We start from the raw sequence: 23,565 nt of genomic DNA, 5'->3' as shown, positions 1-23,565 counted from the left end.
ACCCCCACCCTCTGCTGCCCCCTACTGCCCATTATACAGTATAGCTGCCCATAACCTGCCCCCACTCTCAGGCATAGTGCATTACAGTGCTTTTTCAGTCTTTGTCCTGTGAACATGCTGTGGGGAGATGATTGCTTCCAGATGTCCCCTGGGTGCTGTTACAACCTGGATTTTCTTGCTATTTCCTGCAATAAAGCACAGCAAACGCAGCCTGACTTGGAAGGTGATGCAGCGTAATTAGTCTGCCCTCTGTCTCGCTCTCTGTGTCTCTTCCTCCATCCTCACCTGTCTAGTCTCCTCCAAGTTCTGCAGACAGCAGGGCTAGGAGGTGTTGGGGCATCAGATACAGGTGTTTGGCTCTCTATTGGGCTCTGGTTCCGGTCCAACCCCTTCTCTGTTGGACGTGTGGTTCAGGGGGCCAAAGAATGAGTTAGGGGGCCTTTTCCCCTTAGAGGGCACCAGTGGGGTTGGGGGAAAGGGTTCAGTTCCTTCTGGCTCTGGAACGCCAAGTGTCATCTGGTCCCAGCTAAGCTGGTTCCAGGGGTATGTGTCAGGGAAGGCGCTCTGGGAATGAGATTGTCTGAGATTTATGGCACCTCTGCTTCCACTTCAAGTCTCCATAGGGCTAGAAGGGACCCCCCACACCTGCTTTTAATAAGTATTTAAGTCAGGCTTGGGACACAGTCGCACATGACGTTTTCCCAAGCAAACAAGGGAAATTGGGTCTAGATTTAATTCCTATAAAGTGAGTGCACATCTGGTGGGAAGACCTGGCTGAAAGGGCAGTTATCAATGGGTCACTGTCCAATTGGGAGGGCATATCCAGCAGGGCTCAGTCCTGGGTCCGGTGCTAGGCAATATTTTCATTAATGACTGGGGTAATGGAGCGGAGAGTGTGCTGATAACATTTATGGATGATGCCAAGCTGGCATGGCCCTGCCCCACACTACGCCCCACGACTCCACCCTTCCTTGGCCTCTTCCCCCTGAGGCCCTGCCCGTCATCTGCCCCGAGGCCCTTCCCCCACTTGGCCTCTTCCCCCCGAGGCCCTGCCCGTCATCTGCCCCAAGGCCCTGCCCCCACTCGGCTTCTTCCCCTGAGGCCCTGCATGAAGGGAGGGGATGGAGAGGAGTGTGCAGGGGGTGAGGGGGGGGAAGGGGCAGAGAGGACCAAGCAGTGGGTGTGGTCTTGGGGGAAGAAGCCGAGCAGAAACAGGGCTTTGGGGTGGAGCAGGAGGGTGGGCCCCAGTCTGGGTGGCGGGGCCCCTTTTGAGTGTGGGCCTGGTGCCACGGCCCCCTTGGCATTGTAAACCCGGTACTGGAAACTGGGAGGAGTCGCAAGCACCGCCCTTATCTCCTGCTGTCCCCCTTACAACCACAGCCGCCTGTGTTTCGGCTGAGCCCTCTTTGCACTCCCACCCCGTGGTGTCTCAGGGATCCCCTGCTGTGGGGGGGGGGCATGCCCATTGAAATGGAGAGCAGGAACTGGGCTCCCCCAGTAGCAAACTCCTCTGGGGTCGGTGCTGCAGCTGGATGTGCCAGGGAGAGGGGCTGGGGAAGGAGAGACCACCAGGAGGTAGCCCTGAGAACCTGCTGCAGCTGGCGGAGTGGGCTAAGGCAGGAGCTTAACATACCCGTCTCTCTAGGGTTGGGGGGGTGTCTAATCCCACCCCTACAGACTGGAGACAGAATGTCTCAAGGAGCAAAGTGGCTGTTTCCCCATGGAAGAGAGACACACCAGAAGACTGGGGGCAGGTGTTGATCCCAAGGCCGGAAGGGACCACTGTGACCCAGAGAACTGCCTCACAATAATCCCTACAGCAGAGCTTTGAGAAAAACATCCCATCTTGATTGAAAAATCGTCAGCAATGGAGAATCCACCAGGACCCTGGGTAAATCGTTCCATTGATTAATTCCCCCCCCACCCCGCTAAAAATGTACCCCTTATTTCCAGGCTGAATTTGTCTAGCTCCAACTTCCAGCCATCAACAACAATCAAAATGTACAAACAGGTAAAAGTAAGAAAAATGCAGCTTGAGACCTTATTGGGTGTTTGATTTAAGGAGATTTACTCTGTACATTTTCACATGTGATTCTGCCAATTTGTGTTTTAATGGTGATAAATTTGAGCTTTTTGAATCGCAGTGACTTCTGGCATTAAACAATTATTGTCTGACCCCCACCCCCACCCCCAAACTGAATGTCTGACCCCATCTAATTTCCCACAACTGGAGAAATGGAAATGGATAAAAATAAAATCCATAATTTTAAGCAACTGTGAAAATTTAAATAAATATAGAAAATTTGCTAACAAATAAACATTGAGATTATCTGTCAACATTACAGACAAATAAATATAGTGTTTTCTCAAGCCTAACTAAAGCACATGTTGGTAGCTTGCGCCCGGTATCATGCTGTTTTGCTTTAAGCCCCTGTACGCTTCCACCTCTGTGCTCGTCCAAGCCCAGATGGGGCCTGAGAAGCCAGAAAAAGGCAGACTCATTTGGGAATAAGATTGCCCACATGGAGAGTTAGACTGGCAGAGATTCACAGTTCTGCAGGGTTTAAATCCAGGGGAGGCCATTAGATCACCTCGTCTGACCTCCTGTACAGCACAGGCTGTTAAACGCCAGCCAGGTGCCCTTGCATTGAAGCTAAAGACTTTAATGAGAGGAAAACATTCTCGTCCTTGGGAGACTGAAGTGTTGTGAACCAGGAGGAGACCAAGGGGACCCCGCGTGGCAGGGAATTGATTAACTGAGACATGCCCAGATGTCATCCCCCACAGGGGGGAGATTCCTTCCCTAACCCAAAGCTGGCCATCAGTCGGACCCTGTGCATGGGAGCAAAACCCACCAGCCAGTCAGAAGTCTCTGGACCACACCGTCCGAGGTCCTTTCTCCAGCTATGGCCAATCCCTGATGCTTCAGAAGAAGATGGGCCGCCCTCCCCATCCCCCCCAACACACGCACTCAAATCCCCAGAATACACCAAGCCTTCCTGACCCCTGCAAGCTGAAGCCCTGAAGTCTGAGATTGGATGATAGTCGTGATCCTACAGCAGTGCTGTGAATGTTATGTGCTGTGAGTGAGGATGCTGTGCTGTGAGTGAGGATGTTGTGGGCAATGCAGAGGTGCTGTTCTCCCCATGGCCCATAACAGAAGGGGCTGAACAGAGAGACTGAGGTTCTCAGATTTCAGAGCCAGACGGGACCCCACAATCACCCAGCCTGACCCCTGGCAAATTTCTTCCAGCAGCTGGATCTGTTCGAAAGATATCATCTTGTGTCATAAAGACTCCCCCAGCTGGTGTGTCCCCGGGGACGCTGTACCAGCATTGAACTCCCCTCACTGTTAGGCAATGGTCTCTCTTTCAAGACTGACTGTAGCTGGGCTAACATTAGCCACACTGTGAACGTTCCCTGTCGGTGGGAGGCTGGATGGCTCATCCTCAGGAGCTGGATTTCAAGTGTCCAAGATGCCCCCACACCTATCAGGTGCTCAGCCAACAGCCTATTCCTCTCTGCCCCCATAAATGCCCCAGCCCCGTCGCTTTCATGTTCCCCCATCAAAGGCCCTTCTGACCCAGCCAGGCCTTCCCTGCTCAGTGCAATTCACCCAGTCCTGCTGCCCATAAACCCTGAGCCGCTGGTCCCTGGCCAGACAACACAGATCAAGCTGGCTCCAGTCCCACCTGGAGCTGCCAAGCTGCGTGGAGAGAACCCAGGTGTTCGGGGCAGGTTACAAGACCTTGGAGTACTTGCAGCCTGTTCTGGCTCCTGGGCCAGGACAATAAGACCAGTCAGTGAAGGCAGGGGATTGTTTAACACCCCTCCTGATAGCTCCTTGCTGCCATGTAGACGCATGTGCTGCCCAGTCAGCTGCCCCTACTCCACCCCACTCTGCCCTGCCCTGCTGGGGCCAATATAATGGAGCCAGGAGCAGCAGGAGATTCAGGGGACTCTCTGCTCCATCAGCGGCTGGGTTCATCTCCCCAGCTGGGGGTGAAGACACCGGGAGAGCAGAGTTGATGAGAAGGTCAGAGTGACAGGGGGATGGGGTTGGAGCCATGTGGAGTGGACGGGGGATGGGGCCAAAGAGGGGCACAGGGGTGCATGAGGGGGTGATGGGAATTGGAGCAGCTTTGGTACCATGAATGGTGGAAGCAGGTTCCCAGCTCACGTTGTCTCCATGTCCTCTCGTCTTGATCGATAGCGAGTGTTAAACTAGGACATAGAGACACGTCTCCCGGTTTTATTACACAGGGAGAGGAAAATCAGGCAGATGAGGCTCTAGTAAAGAACCCCAGAGGGCAGGAACACAGGCAACCGAGGGACAGTGCCCAATCTGGCTAGAACCCCGGGCAAGGGCAGAGAGAAACAGCCGCAATGTGAATGGGAGGGGCCTGGGGGGAAGCACTGGACCAAATGGTGCAGGAGATGAGACCGGACACTCGAGGAGTAACAGAACCACGGCGGAATAGCTGGAACACTGGTATTTAAGGGGATGCAGGGATAGAGAGAATTGCCAAAAGGCTGGATGAGTTACACTCGCAATGAAAACAGCTAGTAGCCGGTTCTTCAGCCACATCCATAAAAAGAGAACGAGAAGAGAAGATGTGGGACTGCTCTGCAGGGAGGGTGGACGAAGATGAGGATGTCAAGGTTAGGAACAGTCCAGGGATGGCCCCAAACCAAAGGAATACTTTGCCTCAGTTTTCAGTAAGGATGATGATGCGGACGCAGCCAGGATGGCTAATGGGAATGAGTGTATGAGTGTATCTCCTGTGGAAGCAAAACTCATAGAGTTTAAGACACTCAGGTTGGGGGGACTGGGTAATTTCCATCCCAGAACACTGGTACGTGAGATTACAAGTCCAGTAGCAAAGATTTTAATAAATCTACCAAATCTGGGGTGATGCTGTATGACTGGAGATCAGTAAATGTGCCACCCGTATTTAAGAAAGGGAGAAAAGTGATCCAGGCAGCTCCCAGCCCATTAGTCTGACCTCAGGAGCATGGAAGGCTTTAGAACAAATTTTGAAGGAAACAATCATTAAAGACACGGAGGTGAAAGGAAAAGGGGACGTAACACAACATGGGTTTATCAAATGTAGCTCGGTCCAGACTAGCTTGATGTCTTTCTTTGAGAAGAAAACTGATTCACTAGACCAGGGAAATGCGGCAGATCCAATCTGTCTGGACATCAGTAAAGCATTTGACATGGTGTCACCTGGGAAATTATTAACTAAACTAGCAAAGTTGGGGCTCAGTTCAAAACTGTAGGGTGGGTAAGGAACAGGCTGAAGGGGAGATGACAAGGGCTGTGCTGAAAGGGGAAAGATTAGGTTGGAGGAGCGCCTCAAGGATTGGCCTTGGGACCAATCTTAGTTAATATTTTCATTGGCACAAAAAGCCGGGGTGTGCTACTGAAATTGGCTGATGACACAAAGTCAGCGAAGAGAAGACTGGAATATCCTAATGGAAGACCTGGATGACCTGGAGGAATGGAGTGACGGAAAGGGGATGAAGTTCAATGGTACAAAGTGCACGGTCATGCATGTAGGGACTAACAAGAATTTCTGCCGTAAGCGGGGGGCTCATCACTTGGAAATGAGAGGGGAGGAGAAAGTCCCGGGTGCACAGGTTGATCACAACAGGACTATGAGCCACCAGTGTGATGCAGCTGCGAGCAAGGCAAACGCGATCCCAGGACGTATCCGGTGAGGCATTTCCAGGAAAGGTAGGGAAGTATTAATGCCATTGTACATGGCACCAGTGAGACCTCGTCTGGAATCCCACTGACAATTCTGGTCACCCTTGTTCAAGAGAGAAGACTTCAGACTGTAGCAAGAGCAGGGGCTGCTAGGATGCTCAGCAGAGCAGAGGGCCAATCTTCTGAGAGGAAACTAGAATACATTGGGGGCAGGGGGCAGAGAATACCAGGCAGGGAGAGGAGCTATTGCAGCTAAAGGACAATGCTGGCACGAGAGCAAATGGGTAGAAACTGGCCATGAAGCACCATTGGCTGGAAGTGAGACGGGTTCTAAGCAGCAGGGGAGGGGGTTAAGGGACAGCCCGGGGGCGAATGACCTAACTGGTTTGGAGAGGGCACTTGATCCATTACGACGAGGATGGTACAGTGGGTAGCCTGCGACAGAGACCCCGGCTGTCCTTTCGAGTCCCACCTGCCTATGTCCCCCTCCCTCTCCTCTGCAGGTAGACGCCGGGCCAGGTGCAGCGATGGCTGTGAAGGGACCCCACCCAGTGCTGCTGCTGGCCCTGGTGCTGCTGGCTGGCTGGCTGGCCCGGCTCGGCCAAGGAGCCAGCTACCCGCAGTTCCTGAGGCAGCACGTTGACAACCCCAAGACCAGGGCTCGGGATGACCGGACCTACTGCAACATGATGATGCGGCGCCGGGGCATGGCCAGCCCCTGCAAACGCACCAACACCTTCGTCCATGCCCCCGCCAGACAGCTCCAAGGCATCTGTGGCCGGGCGGGTCGGCACGCCGGCCGCAACCTGCACAACAGCAACAACCGCTATCGCATCACCACCTGCCGACTGGCTAGGGGGTCAACCCGCCCGCCCTGCAACTACCGAGGGGGCAGCAGCACCCGTCGGATCCGTGTGGCTTGTGTCAGGAGGCTGCCCGTGCACTACGACAGGACCCTCTAGAGCGGGGTGGCCAGGCCTGGGGCGGGAGCCAGGGCGTCCTGCTGCTTTCACTCTCCACGAACACTTCCATGGCTGGGGCTCCCCGGCTCTGTCCCTGCCCCCTCCTGGATCCACCCTCCGCACAAGGCACCCAGCATGAGATCCAGGAACCGGGGGGGGCTCAAGCCAGGCGTCCGAGTCCACGGTGAGGACCCTGACAGCAGAGTGACCTACCATGGCGAGCGCTCGGCTAGCACGACTTCCACTGAGTCCCCAGTGCAAAAAAAAACCTCCTGGATGTCTAGTGCCCCAGGATCAACTGTAATCCCCATTGATCCTTCTGCAGCTACTCAGGGTAATCACCCCACCCTCTGCCGCCCCTTGTGCCCATTATAGAACAACCGCCCCTTCCCCACCCCCGCCCTCTGCTGCCCCCCAGTACCCATTATACAGTATAGCTGCCCCTTCCCCACCCCCACCCTCTGCTGCCCCCTAGTGCCCATGATACAGTATAGCCGCCCCTTCCCCACCCCCACCCTCTGCTGCCCCCTAGTGCCCATGATACAGTATAGCCGCCCCTTCCCCACCTCCGCCCTCTGCTGCCCCTCATGCCCATTATACACTATAGCCGCCCCTTCCCCGCCCCCACCCTCTGCTGCCCCCTAGTGCCCATGATACAGTATAGCCGCCCCTTCCCCACCCCCACCCTCTGCTGCCACCCGGTGCGCATTATACAGTATAGCCGCCCCTTCCCCGCCCCCACCCTCTGCTGCCCCCTAGTGCCCATTATACAGTATAGCCGCCCCTTCCCCACCCCCACACTCTGCTGCCCCCTAGTGCCCAGTGTACAGTATAGCCGTCCCTTCCCCACCCCCACCCTCTGCTGCCCCCTAGTGCCCAGTATACAGTATAGCCGCCCCTCCCCATCCCTTACCCATGCGGTGGTGGGGTTGATGTTGGGAGAAGTGTGTCTCAGGCTTAGCCCTGGGTGCTGTTACTGGGCTCACATTCTCTTGCTGTTTCTCGCAATAAATCACTTCCTGCCCATGCAGCCTGGCCCCTGTGTTTGGGGAGGTGGTGTGCAGAAGAATTAGCTGGCTTTCTCCCCACTGTTAAAAATCACAAGATTTTAGTGAGCTTCCAGCTCTCAATGGCGTGTCAGGCCAGTGGGTCAGCTGCTGAGCTAGCCAATCACCACCTCTGAGTGCTCCGCCAGGGACCAGTTCACTGCCAATCCGATGAAGCAGGGGCTACTTCCCTGCCTGCCTCGCTGCTGGCTTCATTTCTCTAGGGGTGACTGGGGCAATCCCTTGTTTTTCAGACTGGGGAGCCTACAGCTGAGATCCAGACTCCCTCAACCCCCTCCCCACACAGTCTGGGGGACTGTCAGTCTCCCCTGTTCTTTGTCTCTATCCTCTGCTGTGCCCACAATCCCCCCACCATCTCAATGCCTGCTGGCTCCCCTCTCCTGCATTTCCCCCTAGCCCAGCCCCCCTGCAAGCACCAGCCAGCCCCTTTCAATCCCTGCAGGCTCCTAAGCCCCCTATAATAGCCTAACTCAGGGGAGCTGGGGCCTTGAAAGCTGGAGGTGGGAGCCCAGTGGAGAGCCCTGCAGTGGGACTGGGATCCCGTGCGTCCCACAGGACCTGTTGCCATCATAGTGGGAGTGGGTAAAATGTACTTTGTAGAAGGCAGGTTGGGTGGACAAAAAAAAATCAGACTGTGGGAATTTGCAGGTAAATCTCTCATCAGTTTGTCCTAAATCAACTTCAGCAACGTAAACCCCCCCCACAGGCTCCCCCCACACTTAGTCACCTCTCCTGTCTCCCAGGGGAGTTGGGAACACACCTGGGGGTGCAGGAGGCCAGTTGGATGGTGCCAGAGAAAGGGGGGATGCAAGAAAGGGTGATGGGAGATGGTGAGGTTGCATGAGAGAAGAAGGAGGCGTCGTGGGAGGGGGGAATTTGGAGAGTGCTCCTGGTTCAGTAGAGAGCTCAGGAGATGGGTTTGGAGGTGCAGGAGAGAGCCCAGGCCTGCACGGTGTTGGGGGTCAGTTGGACTGGGCCCTTTCACCACAGCTTGAGCCCAGACACAGAGTGATTTTGATCTGATCCATAAGGTTTATTCATTCATCAAGAGTCACAAAGTTTGAGAATCAAGAGATTTGCAGATCTAGTTTGTGGGCACCAAAGTTTGTAGGCATGAACCAGGCACAGCAATGGCCAGCAATTAACATCAAGTGGCTATACCCCAGAGCAACAGATCCCCATGATTTCTCATTCCATTTATTATAATCATTGGTCACCAGTCCTGTATCCCTAACCCCATTCTCACGGGCCAGGCCGCTCCCTAAGTAGTGATCCTGTGCTGTGTCTGAGGGCCTCTCACAAGGCAGCCCCTGTTATTGCTAGTGTTTGCTTTGAAAGCCACTGGTTTAAAGCATCAGAAGAAATTGCTTACAAGTCATTTGCTGAGGTTCTCTCAGACCAGTGTGCTTGGGCTGACGGAGGAGAAACTCGCACCCAGCATCACTCGGTCCGGTCCCTCCAGGTCTCCCTAGGAAGCCTGCAGACTCAGCAAGGGACCACTCAGATCAAATCAAACAAAAGAGACATGCACACTCCGCTATGAAGCCTCCCCACTTCTTCGAAGGCCTGGGGAGGAAGAGGCTTGTCTGAGGGCCCAGCAGCACTTTGCCAGTTCTGCAGCTTCTTGGACAGCAAACGGGGATCTACACCCTACTGGACACTTGCCGATGGACTCTGAGATACCTGCTTCCTCTGCTTACCAGCTACTTCCACCGATAGCCGAGAGATGGCGACGGTGAAAGCCATGTTGCATTTGATCGTTTGCCTAGTGGGATTAGTAATGCGTTATTCATTTCAGTTGTAGTTGCTTCTGGATTAGCTGGGACTGTTGATAGGTTTCCCCCTTTCAAGCAATTTCTTTTAACATTTCAAAACTAATCATGTTAATAGAATAACAATCCCCAGCTCTTCTCTAGCGCTTCACATCAATAGAGCACAAAGCGCTTTCCAAAGGAAGTCAGTAACAAGTTACAGGTCAGGAAACTGAGGCACAGAGCGGGAATGTGACTGATTCAAGTCACCCAGCAGGACAGTGGAAAAGCCAGGAATAGAATTTGGGGTCCTGAGTTCCAATCCTGTGTCCTAGTCACTGTTCATACCTCTCCATATTTCTTCTCTCACCACATAATTCATCCCATGTCTAGAGAGCAACAAGTATTTAAATGGCGAAGCAAACACAGTGGGCTGTATTTCCTCTAAATATGGTGGCTGTGGCCCCTACACTCTTGGATTAAATCTAATGACTTTCACTGAGCAGCCTTCAGGGTGTGCAGGGGAATAGGAGATACTGAAGAACCGAGGCAGATTATCCACACATGGGGACGGGGACAGATCAACGCACAGGAACGCTTGGGTAGACCTGGTAACCCTGGGCGATGCCATTCACTAAACTTTGGCCCAGTTGCCCCTGTTATGATGGAGGGGCGGCCGGACCAAAGCTGAGCAGTGCCACCTAGGGCCCAGTGATATGTAAATCCGGCCCTGCATAGAAAGCTAGCAGGTGAATGGCCGCTACAGACGATAGGGGTCAGGTCCCCAGTCGGTGGAGATGTACAGTGGTTCCATGAATGTCAGTGGATCCAGCCCTGAGTTGGTGTGGACGGCTCTTGACACCAGCTGGTGATTTGGCCCTTGCTTGTCTGTTATAACCAGGATGATGTTGAGCATCACTGTCCACCCCTCCCCCCACAAACACCTGATTCAGGAAATCACTATTTTTAACGTTGAGGTTTGTCTTATTTAATAACCTCTGAATATCTCATAGGCTGGCCTGGCTGTTTAGATGCACAGACTGGCTGCACTCGATGATCCGGGCCTGCTGCGGGGGACCTCTCACCATCTGGTTTGATTCTGGCCAGCCTCTCCTGGCATTCTTCTGCAACATCTCCGACTCCGGGCAGTGGCTCTGGGTACAGTCCAAGCGCTGCCTTCACAGCCCCAGTGGCTAGGTCCCCCCCCCGAGGGCCAGAAGAAGCACCTGCATCGGGACCATCAGACAGGTTACACTGCTGTTGAAATGATTAGCACACAAGTTTCTGCTTCCCAAGAACATTTCCAGCTTCTTGTTGAGACACTGACAGTCCCCAAAACTGAAAAATTGTAGCCCCTACCGGAATACGTTTTGGTTTCTCACTGTTTATGGACAATAGCTATCATTTTTGGGCCAACTGTTTTGTTTTGGGTTTTGTTGTTTTCAACCAAAGGTTTTTTTCTGGTTTCAGCTGAAAATTATTTCTGGTTTTTTTTGGGATTATTTTGGCCAAAATTTTGATCTGTTTCATGTTTTATGGTGAAAGGTCAACATTTTCCATAGGAGGAAAAAACAACAACAACAAAATGTTTCCTAGCCAGCTCCAGAAGCTAGCTTTCTTTATGATCCTACACCACCATGCAGATCAACTACAGACTGGGCCTTTCAAAGGTGCTAAGGAGGAGATGAAATCAGGCCCTGACGTTCCTTTCGGCACAGTCTGGGGGTGGATGCAATGTGTGTTCATGTTCCCAGCAGCTCAGCTGGTCCCTGGGGCCCAACGGACAAGTTGGGAAACCAACCTGTAAGAGGGAAGAGAAAAACAGGGTTGTGTCTTTCCCTGCCCACCTCCCCAGAATTCTGGAGGGGGCTTGGACCAGTTTGGTGATTCTCCAGGAGGGACCCCAGACACTTGCACCCCAGCCCTTCAAGAACCTGGCCCATGGGTTATAGCCTCTGGGTCCCCCTCCTCTCTCTTTAGTTCTCTGTCTCCCCTCCACTTCCCCCTCCTTTCCTTCCCTTCCCTGAGCTCCCTTCCACTCTCCACTCTTAATTATCTTTCATCTCCTGTTTTTCCCCTTCTCCCTTCTCTCCACCCTCCCCTTCTATCCATCTGCCTCTCCTAGTCTCTTCCCATCTCCCTCCCTCTCTCAGGACCTCTCCAGCACATTGCTGGCAAATGGACTCTAAGGGCAGGGGTACCTAACTGCCCCAATGCAAGGCTCAGGGATAGGACCAAATAGCCAGCGAGGGACAGATAATAGCTCCCTCTAACCCTAGCTGTTCCCCTTATTAACCTCACCCTGGACTCATCTTCTCCGCTTTCCCAGCTGCTCAAACCCACTCCCTGAAGATTCAAACCACCCCACAAAGACTAGCCCCCCGGGCGAGGTTCCTGAAGTTGCCTAGGGGATTTGGACACCATTGGGTCATTTGCTTTTTACACAGCAACAACATGGAGAACACACACGGGGCCAGCTGGGTCCCAAACAGCCGTCTTAACTAACTGCACACAAATACGCCCGGTTGGGGCACACACACGCATGTGCACACACACACATACACAAACGGCTGCTCTGGCTGGGTTCTGCAGCTTCTCCAATACAGGATGCGGTGAGCGCCCCTAGAGGGCTTGCTGGCCATTTAAAGGGCTACCACCCGATTCCTGGACACTGCACACGCCCCTTTCCCCAGGGGAACTGGGAACCCCAATTCCTTTGGAAATCTCAGCCCAAGGCTCCAGCTCACCTGAGTCCTTGCGCGTCTGCTGCTGCCATCAGAGATGGATCCGGCTTTCTGCCCCGGGGAGGGAGCATTTCTCAGCACTTAGCTGCGCAGCTCTGGGTGGGGTGGAAAGCGAAAGGGAACTGAGAGCCTGGACATGGGTTGGGCAGGGCAACTTCATCCCAGGGAGACATTCTAAGTGTCATTAATAACTGTGGGTCACAGGGGTTGAGCATGTTCTGGGAAACTGGTGTGTGTGGTGGTGGTGGGGGACGGGGGTTACATGTGAGGTGATGCTCAATGCCACTGTAAATCAGGCCCAGGCGTCTTGACTTGGGCAATGTGGAAACAGAGGCACTCACAGTCAGAGGCCAGGTGGGATGTTGGGGGCCGGCCCTGACCCTAACCAGCCAGCTCTAGGTCCAACTGGGATTATTTTGGGGGCGTTCTCCGGCCCGTGCTAAGCAGGACGTCAGACTAGCCAATCACAGTGGTCCCTTCTGGCCTTGCACTCTGGCTCTGTGACCTCTTCCCCAGTGAGGGACCAGCAGGAACCTGGGCTGGGATCCCCAAAGGGGCGTACTAGGGGGTTATGGGCCCAACTCCCAGAGACCTGGGCACCTAACTCACTTGGGAACCTTTGGAAACAATCTGCTGCAGAGATCGGTAGGTGTGTGCGTGCAGGGACGGATGGATGCATGGAGGGTGGGATGACACTGGATGGATAGAGACAGACAGTAATCGGTTGTATATAGCTTAGCCCTGGCTGTGTGATGGGCGCAGAGCCCACTGTTGTTTGCAGGAGTCAGCTGTAAGCATCTGGGCCTCTGGAAGCAAAAGGAACCAGGTGCCCGGATTGAGCTAGCAGCTGATTTACAAGGAGCACTTTACAAGGGCTGGGCTCAGTCACTGCATCAGTCAGCTAGGTGCCCAGGCAGCCCCCACTGGGCATGTCTGCTACACCCTGGATGATCTACCTGGCGAAGGTTCAGGGGCAGCACTGTGGGGAGTTTGCGAGGGCTATAGGCATCTAAAATTTGCATCAGCCCCTCCCTGTATCCTCCCCTCCTGGCACAAATGTCAAATGTTATGCAGACGCAAGGGTAGCATGGTATGGCATTGTCACCCTCACTTCTGAGCTGCTGCTGGTGCTGTCATTGCCTTTAGAGCTGGGTGCCCAGCCAGCAGCCGCTGCTGTCCATCCACTCAGCTCTGAAGGCACCTCCAACAAGAGCAGCAGAGAAGTAAGGGTGGAAATGCCTCTCCATTTTTCTGACTAGCCCAGTTAAGCCCCCTCACCGGGAAGAAGCTGGTGCCGCCCCAGAAAGGTCAGTCACCAAGGGCAATGGGCATCCCAGAATTTGGGGTGCTAAACTTGAGACACCTGGGCCCTGATCCCCACCATCACATTTGACATCCCCAATCTCAGTCAGGGTCTGTGCAGTACCAGGCACAATGGGAGGCACAGGGTGGGGCAGAATCTAAGGAGATTTCCTGGCAGTGGGGCAGAAGTTGTCAGGGTCGGGGCAGAGCCCAAGATTTCCTGGCAGTCAGGGATGGGCAGTGTCAGGTAGATTTCCCAGCACGGTGGGAGGAGGGGGAAGTCCTGAGGTACTAGGACAGTAAAGGCAAATCTAAGTGAACACGGACACTTCCACAGAAGGCAATGATGCATTGGACAAAAGTGGATTTCTAAAGGGACACATGCACCTCGCTCCTTTGATCACACCCCTCCAAATCATGGCACAGTCACAGCTCTGCCAAGCAGCTCTAGGTAATCTCTCCACCTTTCAATACCACTATGCCAAACCCAGGGAATGCACTGAGAGTGCATGCACCTAATTCCCAGTGGCTATTGTCAACTCCAGGGAGGGCAGAGTTAAGGTTGTGTGGAAGTTCGCCTTAACTCAGTATTTCCTGCTTTTCAGAGGTTTCAGATTTGCTGAACTCACCATTATGGAAGGGCAGGAGATACCCCCGGGCAACCTTAACTCAGTGTTGATGAAGTTTTTTGTCAGTAAATTGCCATATAACTTTACAGGGGGATTGAAACAACTTTATTCCAGGGACCAGCAGGGTGCTGCCCTGTGCAGTGGATCACGGCCCTTTCTCTCCAGCTGCTCGGCTATAATCACCACTTTCCATTGTGCTCATAACAGCACCTGGGCTGGAGAATTTGAGCTCTAAAGTATTTATTTCTCTGAAATATAAACTCCCCCATCCATCAACTAAACATGCGTCTCCCCTGTCCCAGCCCCCGCCCTGTTCATTGTTCCGTCTGACTCCTGGTCAATTGAGGGGACCCCCCCACTCCGTCCTTCAAGATGGCAGCACCCCAGGGGTTGAAAAAAATCAAATGCCTCACCCTGGCAGGTGTGTTTATTGTAAGGGCAGCTCCAGAGAGGGGCAAAGCAATAGAACAAGTTCTTTGGCTCCTTGTTTGATCCATGCCCTTGAGCTTTCAGCTGCCTTTGCATTTTTACATGAATTCTTCAAACTATATTTGATCCACAGCGGCCCAGGTGATTAGCCCTTGGTACAGCCCATTTACTGCAAAAGCCTGTTTATTTGGCAGCACACTTTGTGCCACTCTGCAGGGCTTGTACAAGAAACTGTAAGGCACGGAAAGGACTCTTCTTTAGGCACACACGGTGCAAGGCAGTGCCGCTTCCTGGCGCTGCCCACACAGACTGTGATTGCTGACCACTCCTCCACCCTCCTGGTAAATAGCAGAGCAGCCTAGCTTTCCTGTTTGCCCGTTGTCTTTTCGAACAAGATGCTCCTGTGCTTTTGGGGGAAGGGCTCTCCTCAGGGTGACATCCTCCAACATAGGGACAGCCTGCAGAGATTCCCATGGACTTACTAACTGCTCCCCACTTCCCGACCAGCATTGGCCCAGGGGGTATGGAGGAGGGCCACAGTAGACCTGGGTGAGCTTTGGGTTTGAAATTGAGTTTGGAGCTTATCGTGCAGGATAGGCCCAAAGCATGTGACTGAAAAAGATCATAAGAACATAAGAACTGCCCGACTGGGTCAGAGCAGGGGTCCATCTAACCCAGTATCCTGTCTTCTGACAGTGGCCAATGCCAGGTGCCCTAGAATGAATGAACAGAACAAGTAATCATCAAGTGATCCATTCCTTGTTGACCATTCCCAGCTTCTGGCAAACAGAGGCTAGGGACTCCATACCTGCCCATCCTGGCTAACAGCCATTGGTGAACCTATCTTCCATGAATGTATCTAGCTCTTTTTTGAATCCGGTTATAGTCTTGGCCTTCATGAGAAAGAAGAGGTGTTCTGTGTTAAACGTGTAGTGCTTCTTGAAATACCAGAGATCACTAATTTTTAAGGTTGGGGCTGAGATAACAAAGAAAAGAAATGTGGTTAACTGGGTACCAGATTGTGACGTTTTGGGGATCACGCAGGCCAGAGGTTTTCTTCTCTTGCAGTCTGAGCTCTGCCATCTGCATGGCGGTGCTCGGGTGCCTCCTTGTTTCTGCGGAGCCGCAATCTAGGCAGCTTTACCTGCGCAGCCATCTCCAGTGGGGAAGTAAGGTCTGTCGGGTTTCCCAACCCTAGGTCATCTCCCTCCTCCTTCCCCTTCTCCTACTCCAAATATTTAGTGAGTGAGGTTTACAGCTCTGCTGCTGATTTCCCCGTCACACTCTGGGGTGCAATCCACACCAGTGAGGGGTTGTGTCACCGCCTGGCCTGTAACCTTGGGTGTCTCACAAAGTTTTACTGTTGCAGCTCTCAACCTGGGCCACGCACAACCAGCCACCAACATGCAGATCACACCCTAAGCATCTATGCATTAGACAGCCCTGGCTCAGCCACGCTGACCCCAGGAGCCTATCTGCAGCCCCACTCTGGCTTCCCCCAGGCTTGGTTACTACTTGTAGGGTGGCCCCAAAGACTCCCAGTCCCAAATGTTCCCCAAAACACATGTTGTGCACAGCCCAGCCCTCTCCTGGACAGTTCAGATGCTGAGGTTCGATGCCCCTGTAAGAAGTTGACATTCAACAGTTTACTTTAACTCGAGTTACCAAATAGCTGTTTACACACAGCGCAGTTGTTTTAGATTAAAAATAAAGCAAGTTATTAACAAAAGAAGATGGGATGTTAAGTGAATTCAGGTACAAGAGATAAAGTTAGAAATGGTTGGGAGCAAATCAAAGAGAAAACATGAGGCTAAACGTCTAAAATGTGATCTAGCAAGTTTTGGTTGTAGGCATTGTTCAAAATGGCCTCTCTCACCCACCATAGAATCATAGAATATCAGGGTTGGAAGGGACCTCAGGAGGTCATCTAGTCCAACCCCCTGCTCAAAAGCAGGACCCATCCCCAATTAAATCATCCCAGCCAGGGCTTTGTCAAGCCTGACCTTAAAAACTTCTAAGGAAGGAAAAAACTTCTAAGGAAGGAAGTTTTCCAGCAAGATGGTGACTGATGCGTTTCTCGGTCAGGATCTCCCCCAGGATCTACCAGAGGTGCCGGCGTTGGTCTTCTGAGGGGAAAGAGAGAGAGAGAGAGAGGTGGGGTTCCCTGCCCTTTCCTTTTATAGTCCAGTCAACCCTTGAAGTGGATTCTTTGGAAGGTTACCCCTTCAAGCAAAGTTCATCCAAACAGTGAGGAAGACAATGTGGAGTCTGCTGGTGAAGGTGGCTCCGGGCTCTTTCTTCCTCCATTTGTGTTTGCTAAAATGCAAATTGTTCTGTTTCCTGCCACCTCCTCCCCTGCTGTTTTGAGGACCTTATGAACTACTTATGTGCAAATCAAGGTAAACCCACATTCCTGTGTTTAGGACAGACCTTGCCTAGGTGGGGCTGTCTGGTTTTGACCATGGGCTAATAACATTCATAGAATCATAGAACATCAGGCTTGGAAGGGACCTCAGGAGGTCATCTAGTCCAACCCCCTGCTCAAAGCAGGACCGATCCCCAATTAAATCATCCCAGCCAGGGCTTTGTCAAGCCTGACCTTGAAAACTTCTAGGGAAGGAGATTCCACCACCTCCCTAGGTAACAAATTGCAGTGTTTCACCACCCTCATAGTAAAAAAGTTTTTCCTAATATGCAACCTAAATCTCCCCCACTGCAACTTGAGACCATTACTCCTTGTTCTGTCATCTGCTACCACTGAGAACAGTCTAGAGACATCCTCTTTGGAACCCCCTTTCAGGTAGTTGAAAGCAGCTATCAAATCCCCCCTCATTCTTCTCTTCCATAGACTAAACATCCCCAGTTCCCTCAGCCTCTCCTCATAAGTCATGTGTTCCAGTCCCCTAATCATTTTTGTTGCCCTCCACTGGACTCTTTCCAATTTTTCCACATCCTTCTTGTAGTGTGGGGCCCAAAACTGGACACAGTACTCCAGATGAGACCTCACCAATGTTGAATAGAGGGGAACGATCACGTCCCTCGATCTGCTGGCAATGCCCCTACTTATACATCCCAAAATGCCACTGGCCTTCTTGGCAACAAGGGCACACTGTTGACTCATATCCAAATTCTTGTCCACTGTAACCCCTAGGTCCTTTTCTGCAGAACTGCTGCCTAGCCATTCGGTCCTTAGTCTGTAGCGGTGCACGGTATTCTTCCGTCCTAAGTGCAGGACTCTGCACTTGTCCTTGTTGAACCTCATCAGATTTCTTTTGGCCCAATCCTCCAATTTGTCTAGGTCCCTCTGTATCCTATCCCTACCCTCCAGCGTATCTACCACTCCTCCCAGTTTAGTGTCATCTGCAAACTTGCTGAGGGTGCAATCCACACCATCCTCCAGATCATTAAGGAAGATATTGAACAAAACCGGCAGCAGGACCGACCCTTGGGGCACTCCACTTGATACCGGCTGCCAACTAGACATGGAGCCATTGATCACTACCCGTTGAGCCTGACAATCTAGCCAGCTTTCTATCCACCTTATAGTCCATTCATCCAGCCCATACTTTGTTAACTTGCTGGCAAGAATACTGTGGGAGACAGTGTCAAAAGCTTTGCTAAAGTCAAGGAACAACACGTCCACTGCTTTCCCTTTATCCACAGAGCCAGTTATCTCGTCATAGAAGGCAATTAGATTAGTCAGGCATGACTTGCCCTTGGTGAATGCATGCTGACTGTTCCTGATCACTTTCCTCTCCTCTAAGTGCTTCAGAATTGATTCCTTGAGGACCTGCTCCATGATTTTTCCAGGGACTGAGGTGAGGCTGACTGGCCGGTAGTTCCCAGGATACTCCTTTGTCCCTTTTTTCAAGATGGGCACTACATTAGCCTTTTCCAGTCATGTGGGACCTCCCCCAATCGCCATAAGTTTTCAAAGATAATAGCCAATGGCTCTGCAGTCACATCCACCAACTCCTTTAGCACTCTCGGATGCAACACATCCGGTCTCATGGACTTGTGCACGTCCAGCTTTTCTAAATAGTCCGGAACCACTTCTTTCTCCACAGAGGGCTGGTCACCTACTCCCCATGCTGTGCTGCCCAGTGCAGTAGTCTGGGACCTGACCTTGTTCGTGAAGACAGAGGCAAAAAAAACCATTGAGTACATTAGCTTTTTCCACATCCTCTGTCACTAGGTTGCCTCCCTCATTCAGTAAGGGGCCCACACTTTCCTTGACTTTCTTCTTGTTATTAACATACCTGAAGAAACTCTTCTTGTTACTCTTAACATCTCTTGCTAGCTGCAACTCCAGGTGTGACTTGGCCTCCCCGATTTCACTCCTGCAAGCCCGAGCAATATTTTTATACTCATCCCTGGTCATTTGTCCAGTCTTCCACTTCTTGTAAGCTTCTTTTTTGTATTTAAGAGCAGCAAGGATTTCACTGTTAAGCCAAGCTGGTCGCCTGCCATATTTACTATTCTTTCTACACATTGGGATGGTTTGTCCCTGTAACCTCAATAAGGATTCTTTAAACATTGTACAGGAAGAATTCATAACTTTACATGTAATGTTGCTACATCCAGTCCATCATGATATTATTGACCAGTGAGTTCTTAGCTTTCCTATGATACCTCCCAGGGCACGTTCTATACACAGATTGTTACTCTAGCGCAAGGGTGGGCAAACTTTTTGGCCCGAGGGCCACATCTGGATGGGGAAATTGCATGCAGAGCATGAATGTAGGGCTAAGGTAGGGGGTTGGGGTGAGGAGTGTGGGGGGGATCAGGGCAGGGGGTTGGGGTGCAGGAGAGGTGTTGAGTGCGGGCTCTGGCCCGGTGTCATTTACCTCGAGTGGCTCTGGGGTGGCAGCAGTGTGCAGCGGGGCTAAGGCAGGTTTCCTGCCTACCCTGGCCCTGCGCCGCTCGGGGAAGTGGCTGGCACCACGTCCCTGTGGCCCCTGGGGGAGGGGGGCAGAGGACTCCATGTGCTGCCCTCGCCTGCAGGTACCTCTCCCGCAGCTCCCATTGGCCGGGAAGGGGGAACCCCAGGGGCCGCAGGGACATGATGCGGGTCACAGCACAGGGCCGGGGCAGGCAGGGAGCCTGCCTTAGCCCCACAGAGCTGGCAATGCCGTGGACCGGATCCAAAGCCCTCCTGCACTAGCATGTTGGGTGTGAATACAGGGGTGCTTTCTGGTTCAGAAACCAGGCCAAGTTTCTTTCCTGACAACCCCACGTTAATACTGGTGAACCTTCCATGGAGACCATCCAGGTCTGCCAGCCCCAGGGGGAAATTCCCCTTCCTGTTGATAAAGTCTGAGGCCTGTGGGGGGCATGTGTGTCCCATCAGTAGCCCCAAAATAAATTGCAAACCCCAAATGGGCAAATACATCAATAACTTCCTGAATGTTGGCAAGCTTTAGGACATGGGGGAACAGCACCTTCTTGACCTGGTGAAGTTGGCAGATGACCCAAAAATAGGAGGACGGGTAAATAAGACGAGGACGGTCACTGATACAGAGTGACCTCAATCATCGGGTAAACTGGGAGCAGGTGAACAATATGTGCTTTAATATGGCTAAATGTAAATGTATACATCTGGGACCAAAGATCGTTGGCTGTACTTACAGGATGGGGAACTCTCTCCTGGGAAGCAGCGACTCTGAAAAACATTTGGGGGTTGTGGTGGAGAATCAGCTGAACATGAGATCCCTTGGCCACAGCGTTGCACAAAGAGCTAATGTAACCTTGGGATACATAAACAGGGGAATCTCAAGTAGGAGTAGAGAGGTTATTTGGCCTCCGTATTTGGCACTGGTGCGACGGCTGCTGGAATCCTGTGTCCAGTTCTGGTGCTCACCATTCAAGAGGGTTGCTGATAAATTGGAGAGGGGTCAGAGAAGAGCCATAAGAATGATTAGAGAATTAGAAAATTGCCTGATAGTGAGAGATTCAAGGAGCTCAATCTTTTAAGGGGGGTGTCTTGATCACAGTCTGTAAGTATCTTACATGGGGAGCAAATATTTAATAATGGGCTCTTCAATCTAGCAGAGGAACGTCTAACCCGATCCAATGGCTGGAAGTTGAACTGAGACAAACTCAGACTGGAAATCAGGCATACATTTTAAACAGTGAGAGTAATTAATCATTGGAACAACTTACCTAGGTCGTGGTGGATTCTCCATCCCTGACAAATATTAAATCAAGATTGGATGTTTTTCTAACAGATCTTCTCTATGATTTATTTTGGGGAAGTTCTCTGTCCTGTGTTATACAGAAGGTCAGACTGGATAATCACAATTGTCCCTTCAGGCCTTCGAATCTATGCAAACCTCCAAGACAACATCCCTGATCACTGATCTACCAACACCAAGCTAGTTCACTACTGACTCGCTAGCAAGCAGGGCTGGCGAGCTTCCAGACGGTGATGGCCATATACTTCTCCATGGTGACGGGAGTTCTCATGTTGGGGTGATGCCACTGCAGCTCCAGGAAGACAAGCCATGGGGGTTATTCTGACTCGGAGTACGGACACTGAACTTGGAAGTAGAAGGACCAAAGATCCTATTTTATCCTGCACTTTGGAAGTAACTGGACAGTGTATTTACATGTATGAAAAGAGTGTGGTCTGGGAGGCTACGTGCCAGCTAGGCTAGGCTGAGAGTTTTCTAATGAGACTCTAGCCTGCCATCATTTTAGGAACCCCTGACAAGGGGGCCTGGCTAACTCCAGGAGAACAATGATTTAAAAATCTGGGACTGTTCAGCTTAGAAAAGAGGAGACTATGGGGCGATATGATAGAGGTCTCTACAGTCACGAATGGTGAGGGAAAAGTGAATAGGGAAGTGTTATTTACTCCTTCTCATGACACAAGAACTAGGGGTCACCAAATGAAACTAATAGGCAACAGGTTTAAAAATAAACAAAAGGAAGTATTTCTTCACTCAACACACAGCCATACTGGGTCAGACAAAAGGTCCATCTCCCCTGTCCTGTCTTCCGACAGTGTCCAATGCTAGGTGCCCCAGAGGGAATGAACAGAACAGGTAATCAAGTGATTCATCTCATCGCCCACTCCCAGCTTCTGGCAAGCATAGACTAGGGACACAATCTCTGTAGTAGATTGTTTCCAAAGGTTCTTATGGGCATTAGGTGCCCAGGTCTCTGGGAGGTGGATCCAGAGTGCCCTAGTACACCCTTTTGGGGATCCCAGCCCAGGTTCCTAATGGGCCCTCACCGGGGCAGAGCTCTCAGAGCCAGAGTGCAAGGCCAGAAGGGACCAGTTGGAGCTAGAGCTGGCCGGAGTTTCCCTTTCACTTTCTGCCCCACGCGGAGCTGCCTAGCTGAGCGCTTATAAATGCTCCGTCCCCGGGGCAGAGAGCCGGATCCATCCCTGACGCTAGCAGCGGACGTGCGAGGACTCAGGTCAGCTGGAGCCTCGGACTGAGATTTCCAAAGCGATTTGGGTGCCCAATTCCCCTTGGGAAAGGGTGTGTGGAGTGTACAGGAATCGGGTGGTGACCCTTTAAATGGCCGGTGAGCCCTTTAGTGGCGCTCACCGCGTTCTGTGTTGGAGAAGCTGTCAGAACCCAGCCAGAGCAGCCGTGTGCATGTGTGTGTCTGTGCGTGTGCACGTGTGTGTGTGCCCCAACCTGGCATGTTGGTGTGCAGTTAGTTAAGACGGTTGTTTGGGACCCAGCTGGCTCCATGTGCCTTCTCCATGTTGTCACTGTGTAAAGAGCAAATAACCCAATGGCATCCAAATCCCCTAGACAGCTTCAGGAACCTCTGCCTGGGGACCTAGTCCCCATGGGGTGGTTTGAGTCTTCAGGGAGGGGCGTTGAGCAGCAGAGGTGAGAAGGCCAAGGTGAGGTAGTATGGGATGAACAAGGAAAATGGCTATTTGGTCTCACCCCAGAGACAGCCCTTCCAACTGAGACGGTGCGATACCCCCGGCCCTTTTCAGAATCCATTTGCCAGTCCTGTGGTGGAGAGCTCTGGAGAGAGAAAGGCAGAGATGGGGGCGGGGAAGGAGATTGGGACAGACAGAAAGACGGGAGAGGAGAGAGCCCAGAGGAGAGGAAGGTTTAGAAAACCTGACCTGCAAGGAAAGGTTACAGAAACTGAGCAGGTTTCCTCTTGAGGAGGGAAGATTGATGGGGGACTTGGGAGCAGACTGCAAAGGTATGACTGGCCATATAAAGAGGCCAGAGATCAATGGCTCTCCGTGGCCACAGAAGGCTTGTGGGGGCCACTGGGGAAGTGTGCATTACACCAATGCACAGGGGGCGAGAGTCAGCCCCCGCCCCAGCGAGCGAGCCTGACTCTTCGGCTCAAACTGGAGCGAGCTCCTTTTACCTGTGGAGATCCCTGGGGTGATGGCCAAGGTAACACCCGTCCCCGTCTTCACAGCCGGAGGAGAACAAGGTATTTTCCTGCCCTGGATTCTGCATCGCAGTGTGTGCGTGCGCGGGAGATGGGAGGGGAAAGGCACAGCCCCATCTCCCCGCGGCTGGCGGAGCTCAGCTCCCAAACCGGACGCACATCCAAGCCCAGGCGCTGGGGAACACGCGCAGCCCCATTAGCCCTGCAGTTAACGCCTCGCTTAATTGCTGTCCCCTGCCACCCAGCCACCCCGCACTCGGCCCCTGCAGCGCGCTCCGCTCACCCGCTAGCGCGCGCGTGGCCAGGGCTGGGCGCGTACACACGTGGGACTCTCCGGCCCGCACCCCTCCAGGCCCAGACACGCATGCGCAGTTTTCAAGGCCGGGAAGGAAGCGGGGAAAGGAGAGGGGCTGGGATTTAAAGGGCCCGCGCCCCATTCCCGGGACATTGACAAAGCCCCTGGTTAACCCCTTCGCGGCCAGTGGCCAGTCTCAGAGCCCCAGGGCCCGTGCAGAGGGCGGGCTCGGGGGGCAGGGATGGGAGGGAGCTGGGGTGGGGAGATGGGGGACAGGGGGTGGGGCCC

The 23,565-nt window shown here is 52.6% G+C and overlaps 1 protein-coding gene and 1 long non-coding RNA gene across 2 annotated transcripts; one reads left to right on the top strand and one right to left on the bottom strand.

Moving 5' to 3' along the window:
* Positions 1 to 6,240: 6,240 nt before the first annotated feature.
* On the top strand, positions 6,241 to 6,675 carry LOC140897029 (ribonuclease). The gene has a single exon (XM_073309284.1). The coding sequence runs from the start codon at positions 6,241 to 6,243 to the stop codon at positions 6,673 to 6,675; it is 435 nt and encodes a 144-aa protein (XP_073165385.1).
* Positions 6,676 to 11,086: 4,411 nt separating this feature from the next.
* LOC140897025 (uncharacterized) lies at positions 11,087 to 23,341 on the bottom strand. Its single transcript, XR_012154663.2, has 4 exons — positions 23,266 to 23,341; positions 22,511 to 22,594; positions 12,241 to 12,332; positions 11,087 to 11,294 (listed from the first exon to the last, which is right to left on the bottom strand). It is a non-coding gene; the product is annotated as an uncharacterized LOC140897025 (long non-coding RNA).
* Between the last annotated feature and the right edge of the window lie 224 nt (positions 23,342 to 23,565).

Source organism: Lepidochelys kempii, chromosome 13, assembly GCF_965140285.1.
Source record: "Lepidochelys kempii isolate rLepKem1 chromosome 13, rLepKem1.hap1, whole genome shotgun sequence".
NCBI classification, from domain to species: domain Eukaryota; kingdom Metazoa; phylum Chordata; order Testudines; family Cheloniidae; genus Lepidochelys; species Lepidochelys kempii.
This window is presented reverse-complemented; position numbering and strand designations above follow the sequence as displayed.